At 31.3% G+C, this 8,181-nt stretch overlaps 1 protein-coding gene across 1 annotated transcript; it reads right to left on the reverse strand.

Moving 5' to 3' along the window:
• Positions 1-4,527: 4,527 nt before the first annotated feature.
• LOC107795362 (protein indeterminate-domain 14) lies at positions 4,528-7,509 on the reverse strand. The gene is made up of 3 exons (XM_016617984.2): positions 7,163-7,509; positions 6,584-6,983; positions 4,528-5,712 (listed from the first exon to the last, which is right to left on the reverse strand). The coding sequence occupies exons 1-3, from the start codon at positions 7,263-7,265 to the stop codon at positions 4,947-4,949; spliced, it is 1,269 nt and encodes a 422-aa protein (XP_016473470.1). The 5' UTR covers positions 7,266-7,509; the 3' UTR covers positions 4,528-4,946.
• Positions 7,510-8,181: the final 672 nt, after the last annotated feature.

Consider the following 8,181-nt stretch of genomic DNA (forward strand, 5'->3'; position numbering starts at 1 on the left):
TGGACAAGGTTTTAACTTAATTAGACATGCATGGGGTCATAGCCAAGAATTCTGAATCCTTTTCCTTAATGCCACTCGAATTAATTACATCTTTTGCACTATGATCAACCCGATGATTAATTGCAACTTCAGCAATTAAGTCGCTCAAATGCATAATTACTAAGTTTCTTTTTCCATAGTCCAAATTAATATGTTTAATATTTAACGTAGAGTATCTTTACAAAGAATAAGATACTAAGGATCGAATACAGAAAATATCAATTTGTTCACACGACTAGATCTGCTAAATTAAGTAAGTAGTATCCTGCATTAAACATAATGAATGCATAAAGTAGGCTAAGATTCACCAGCAGTCAAGTCTAAGAGTTTACGAGTTGACACAAGTCACAACCTATCTTGACCTTTTCATCTTTCAATACCTTTTTTGCCTTATTGCCAGGAAAACTCTATTTTTAATTTAAAAAATCGTTCAGTATAATCCGTTATTTCTTCTACCTGCTCCTTTAGAAAGTAGCTGACCTGACTTGTTTCCAGGTTTAATTTAATGTTTTTTTTAATTAGATTTCGGATATTGTTAGTACAATTCAGAAACCATATAAAAAAAAGTTTACCGATTACTTTACTTTAAAGTGCAATTTGATTAAAGCATGAGATATTAGCAGAAAAAACTACAATTAAATACAACTAGGTCAAATATACTATATGACCGATATTGAAGTAATAACTTGCTTCAACTTATGTCTTACAAGAAATAAATTCTATAAACTAACATTATAAAATATATATCATCTTAATTTGACCCAAACCAGGCTCTAATGTTCTACCTAATTAGGCTTGCGCCTTAGGCCCCACAAATATGGGGCCCCCATTTTTCAAAAATAACAGGTTTATATGTACTTTAAATAATAAAGTAATATTTAGTACTCTTAATACAAAAGTAAACTTTTCCTATAGAAAGAAAGAATATTTTTTTAAATATATAAATAAAGTAATCGTTTGACTTACTTATAAATAGGCAGAGTGAATAGTTCTCCTAAGTATGAATTTATGTTGACATTTTTCTGAATTAAAACTGTTAATGTAAGATAATATACCCTAATCGATATACTCAATTAAATAAAAATACTTGATCTTTTTCAAATGCTTATATTACCTAAGACCAACAATGTCTTAATAAAAATTTAGTGTGTTGGCTAAATTATCAATTGAAAAGGAATTATTAGAAGAAAACGATTACAAAAAAATTAATAACAATTTTGCATCTCAAAAAGTTAGAAGAATTAGACTTCAAATAAAAATATATTATAATCTTAAAAAAAAAATTAGACCTCACATTAAACTTTGATTTTATGCCACATATGTGCTTGAGCCGCCACTGAATTTTAACCTATTGTAATAAGTTGCATCCCTCACAAATTTGATAAGAAAATGGACTGGCTCATGAGATCATAAGGATTGGCAAAGACCATATAATTAAAGAGATCTCGCATGTTCAGGATATAAGACAATAATTTTAAGGCTAATTCAACCCGAGAAGCTAGAGATACATTTTTAAATTCCCAACTGAAAGCGGGATTAGATTTCAAGTTTTTCATCAAATTAAGGACCCGTTTGGCCATTAGTTTTGTCAAAATAAATTTGAAATTTATTTGGCAAACACATATTTGGCCATAGATTTTGCCCACATTTTGGCAAAATCCCAAATCCAAAATCCCTAAATCACCTCAATTGCTGATTTTGGGCCAAAACATGACTGTTATATTTTTTTAAATTTTTAAATATTACTCTAAACATTTATAGTTTGTAAAAGAGCCCACATTTATTATGACCAACTAAATATTTAATGAATATGCTCCCTTATCAGCTCAATCCTTTATGCATCTTACTTTTGCTTCTGATTTGTAGGCTAAATGACTTTCTGAATACTCATATCAGTTAACTTTTTCTTTTTAATTAGGAGCCATAATTCTCTAATGGGATTTTATTGTAATTAATGATTTATATAGTTCATTATAAAAATGATAATTTTGTACCAAACTTATTTATGTTCAGAACTATGGTTTGTGATAATGGTACCATTGGGTATTTGTGATAGTTTTTAGAACTTGTGGGATATAAGTCATGTTTTATATTTTTTCAAATAAAAAGTGAAATATGTTTTGAAAAATCATGTCCAAACACATTTTCATTTTCAAACTAAACTTCATCCAAATCAAATTTTTTAAAATAAATTTGGGACTCTATGGCCAAACGCTAGCTAAGAGTTTGTGGCATAGTTGAATGGTCTATGCACAAAAGGAAAGATGCTATGGTCACAGGAACTGTACTCTTAGCTACACTGATTCTGATGGAGATAGACAAAGAAGGAAAAGAGAGCATTGATGACTACTGGTGAATGAATGAATGAGTTTGTTTGTGTCTGATGGTTTGAGAGTGACCTTTCTGTCACCAACCATTATAACTTTTGCACTGAAAAACATGGTGTTCTTCCTTTTACATTTATATATTTCTGCAACCTAGCAGAGGGTAAAAGGACTATTCTCTCTCTCCCCCTTCTGCTTACAAATTTTATGCCATTATTTTTACACTTGTTACTCCTTCTGTTTGACTGGACATTGGACAATATATAATTCTTTTTTATATAAAGACTTTTGCTATATAGTAAAAGTACTCTTAAAGTATAAGTACTCTTAATAATTTTAAACATATCATAATATTTCGAACGGATAAGAGCATATCATGTAAATGTGTCATCATGTTCAAAACAAAGTAAAAAGAGAGGAATGTATAAAACATATAGGGGTCGTTTGGTTGGTAAAATTAGGGATAATAATTTCGAGATTAAATACAGAATTGTATTATCGCGTTTGATTACATTTTTTAATCCAGAATAATCAATCCCGAAATTAATTTATACCATAATTGTAATATAAGTTTATCCTACATTGAGCGTGGGATAATAATTTCAAGATTATTAATCCTGAAATAAAATATTACAATAAAAAAGATACTCTTTACGCTCTTTCCTCAAAGTCATTTGAAAAATAAGTTTATCCCAACTCATCTAGTATACACTAAACACATATTTTATATTATACCAAGAATATCTGATTTTTAATCTAGTGAATCAAATATCTACCAATAAAAATATTACCACTAAATAATTTCATCAATAATTAATTCTAATAGTATAATTTCAGAATAACTTATTCCCCAACTAAGCAACCCCACCGAGTAATATATATAGAGTACTTTTAAATTTATAAGCGTAATGTTAGACCAACTTAGGGAAATTTTGACTATTTCACTCGGTATCTATTACCTCACACTAATAGTAGTGCCAAACACTTTGCTCATCAAGACTTGGATTGAAAAAAACCATCTACCAGCATTGTTATCCCAGCTGAAATTCAAATCACATCTCCTATATTTTTTATCCCATATTGTTCAGTAAATAACGTACTTGAGTGCAATTTTATGCAATTATTATTATGGCAGTATCGTTATTTATTGCCTGGACAGGACGGGTTCATTACCATCCTCTGACCACCTTAGCCAACAAAGATCTTCAAATAGTCCAAACACAAAATCTAACACTACTAAAATCTGAGAGTACACCAGATAATATATTAAATTCGCTGTTTTCCCACTATTCCTTTTCTTTTTTCTTTTTTGTTTAAATTAAATAAAAAGAAGGAAATACGGCTCACTCAGCTCAATGAAATAGTTACGACAGAGATGATCAATGTCATCCTCCTTATAACACTCTCTTATAACACTCTCGTCTTTTCCGATATTTTTTTATTTTTATAATAAATGACTATTATATACCTATAATAACATTTGACGTTGAAATAGTTTTTGGCATTTATAGATAAAAATAATTCAAATATCAATTATTTTTTTCTTTTCTAATGTTACATATAAAAAATAAAATTTTTTATTCAAACTTAAAATCTCAAAAGATATGCGTATTTTACTAGTTACATATTTCACTAGTTAAATATTAAAGCTAATATATTAAAAAAATAAATTCTTTCAAGATTAATGGAAGAACTTTGTAATTGTAATTTGTTTCGCAAATTTCATTATTGGCGAAGATTCGTATCCAAATTTTCAACAAAAAGGTATCCAATAGCTCTCATTGGAAGACAATCTAAGAGCTTAACAACTAAATCTTCTATCTAAATAATTTTTGGCATTTGTCCAATGGAAAAGATATCATGTGCAAATCTTCAAATCTTATGGCTTATGCAAAATAAAAACTTTGTGTAATGGAAAAGATTGTGTGCATAATTTTAGAATTATTATTAGTAACCTTAAAGATTCTATAGGGATGTTATATATAGAGGGGTAATATTACAAAGAGCATTCTGCTATAAACGTGATTGTTGCTGTTATAGGTAAAAAAAAATATAACTTAAAAAATCCGCTCTGAGGAAAACTTGGCTTTTATAGTGAATGATTGTTATATAAAAATATTTGTTACAGAGAGGACTGACAGTACAAAAGAAGAATCAAAAGAAGAATCAAGAACCGTTCAAATTTCCATAAACCAAATGATTTCACATTATAATTACCTTGCTGAAAATTATTTCCATGATGGCTGTCACCATGCAAGAACTAGAATAAACAAATACCAAATTAATTACTCTTTTTAAACTAAACTTATATTCATACAAGAAAGAACCAAAAATGAACAAAAAGGAAAAAGGAAAAAAGAAAATAAATCAAAGTAAAGATGAAAAAAATATAACATAGCTAGAGAGAGTGGTGATGAGGAACTAACGTTGAGAAAATTTGAGATGTATAGTTTAGTCATCATTCTTGTCAACTCCATGACTTTTCTCTCTCTTCAAATTAAACCGGCATACTGAAATAGATTACACTAAGGAGCTTCAATTTAGCTGAAAGAAGGACTTCGTTAAAAAACCGAAATCTATTGGTTACATCTCGTGTTCTGTTAAACCTGAAGAAATGTGGCTCAACCCCATATCATAAGAAGGAACTATACTTGTTGTTGCTATACTTTTAGTTTGGAACTGCTGTTTGCAAGCATGACAAGTGATTTGTGAAAGAGTAGAATTAATTTGCCTGATTGCTTGCTCCTTCAAAGCTTGAGCCTTTTCTAATTCCCCTTGTGCTTGTCGTCTAATCCTCTTGGCATTGGCGAATTCTTGCTCGGCCAATTCAATTTGTCTCTTGGCTTGCTTTCTTGTTTCTTCGGCATATGCCTTTTCAGCCGTGGCCTGCCTCAACCGCTCTCGCGCTTCGTCTTTAAGCGTCAATGCAGCATCCAAATTTGGAATATTTCTCGATTTGTGCGTGTCATTTTCTGAGTCATTTTTCTCATTGAAATCGGATGAACCAATGGAGAGTTGAAGATGAGTGGAGTGACCATCGTTCGGTTTAGATGATACAGAGACATCAAAGGGGCTAGATGAAGATGTAGTAGTAGTAGTAGTCAAGAGCTGGAGCTCCAAATTGTGTTGCTTTACGTCATTCTTGAGAAATATTTTGGAACTAGTCAAAGTTTTTGGCTTATTGGATATAAGGAAACTAGGCCATGGAACTGTAGTGAGATTAGTGTCACTTGAGGGGGTGGGACTAGAAGCTGTCCGAGAAAGGCAAGCTGTTGGCTGTAAAAATTTTGAATCTGATCGGAGTCTGCTGAAGCTACAGGCATCTTGGTGCTCTATGAAGCTCTCCACCCTATAAAAGAAAGATAAAATTGAATCATTTCATGCAAATTAGGAGTATTTTCTTATTTGAAAAGTTAGCAAATTTAGGTAGTGATGATTATTCAAGGTCTGGTGAAAAAGTTAAACAAGCTAACCACTTTCACCTATGCTGCTCAAATCCTCAAAAATGTCGTGACACGAATATGATGGAATTTTTTGAGAATCTGATCAACATACTTCTTCATCAAATAGGGTACCATAACTCTATATAAAGATAAAAAATCTCCAAACTTCTGACAGGTGAAAAAGGGAAATTAATAACACATGAAGACCAAACGTTGAGAATATGGTTAAAATGGGTCTTAGAATAAATACTCCTTTAACCGAATGAAAAGGGTTCCAAAAAGAAAAGGGACGAAACCGTGCTAATATTTTACTATCTTTTGAAGTATATTGGAATTAATTAAGGAACAGATTAAATTAACAAGCAGAATAATTTCTGGAGAAGTCAATGACATTCCTTATAGAAACATGAATACACATACATGTTAATTAGTAAAGAAATAGGATTTGACGGAGAATTTTAAAGTATCAAGAATGATCTATTATATTATATTATTGAAACCTGATCGTTAGGAGACTATTTAAAGTATAACAAAAATAAATCATTAAGGCTGCTACACATTGAAGGAAACAACTTTCTCATTTTGCGCTCTTTGCTTTTTCCTTTTACACATAAACAGTGCGTTACGACTTACAAAAAATCAATTCCTAATAAAAACTTTCCAAGTCAGAAAGGTTTAACCAATATATGGGAGTAATCAATAGCAAATCTCAAGAATCATCAAAAATAGTAGAGCAAAAACTAAACAAAAAGAAAATAGTGACAGTGTAGAAATTACCTTGAGAAGACGCGGCCACAATCGCAAGAATGGCCACGAGTGCCACAGGTTTTGAGATGTGCTTTGTAATCGGACTGAACTGCATAGCCTTTGGAGCATTTGTCACAAATCCATTGCTTGTGATTACTATGTTTCCTTCTGAAGTGTTTCTTAATACCAACAAGATCACCAAGAGCATGACAAGGGTCATGATGTAGACAAGTTGGTTCTGGACACACAAAAACTCTCTTTCGAACTATTGGGGTTTCTCTTTTGAGCAATTTCCATGGTACTTTATGCCTTCTCCTATGCATCTGTAAATTTTGGTCCCTTTGAAATCCTTGGTTACAGATCTCACATACGTATTGATCTGATTCCAATAACGTTTTTGGTGATAGGGATACCACTTCTGCATCTGGATCTATATATAGCATACATAATTAACTATAGTATATGATCAAGAATAATAAATAGTAAAATATATAGAAACAAGATAAAATCTTATATCAAGATGACTAGAGACAATCTTTCTGGATAGGTCGATCGAAGCTTCCACCATAGTATAGGGGAAATAAATAGTGAAGAAGCTAAATTATGTACCTGGGGTTCCTGCTGGCCTTCTTTTTCTTCTATCACAATTATTTCCATTCTCTGAGGAAGTGAAAGGGTCGGAAGAGGAATTTGGGTTATTAATGCTTAACATGATGAATTCTTGATTACTACTTTTCTTGAGTTTTGGGGCATAGAAAATATTAATTAGTAAAAGGGCTAAGGAGAAGAGGCTGTATTAATATTAGGTTTCTTGTAAAAATGAAACTCTAGTAATTAACATGATAAACTATGGAGGAGAAAGTTTGAAGAAGGTGGGAAAAGGGAAAGAGCTAACACCATGAGGAAGATAATAAAAAGGATCTTTTTTGCTTTTAGCTTTTCATCTTCACCAGGTATTGTTGAAGGGTCACCTTTAATAAGCTCCTTCTTTGTGAAGAGATTGATAATTAAAATGTTTTCTCTTTTCTTTTTCCTTTTTAAAAAATATACTTGACATGACTAACAGTGTAAATTTTAATTTGTCTACGGTGACATATATATATTTTGCATATAATTAAAAAAAAATCATTTGTAATTGACTTTCAGATAATCTGATAGTATAAAACATTATACAGTGTATAATATTCGTCTGAGAACAATTGGACCCATACTAAGAAAAGAAAAGAAAAATAAGAAAAATGGTCAAGAAAGAAAACAAAATACATAGAGAATCACTATTTCGTGGGCACAGTAACTTTGCATGCATAAATACATGCACAACAGTGGCAGTAGATCCATATACAATAATATTAGTCTTTCCTTTTGTCAGTCTCCTAATAGTACTAGTATCTTTTCAATGCCTACAGTACTCTCTTTGGAATTTACAAATTAACCCCTCTTTTCATGGCTGCTAGCTATTGATGGAGGACCAGAACCTGCCCCCCGCACAACACAATCATTTGAGTTTGAAGGAAGCTGCTTTTTTAACTTCGAAATTAAGACTTTTTGGTCAAAACTGAGTTGAGAGTAACTTCTACACAAGAGAGCGTCAATAGAACAGTGAATTCGCAACACCAGAATTGTCTTTT

This window comes from Nicotiana tabacum, chromosome 21 (genome assembly GCF_000715075.1).
Source record: "Nicotiana tabacum cultivar K326 chromosome 21, ASM71507v2, whole genome shotgun sequence".
NCBI lineage: Eukaryota > Viridiplantae > Streptophyta > Magnoliopsida > Solanales > Solanaceae > Nicotiana > Nicotiana tabacum.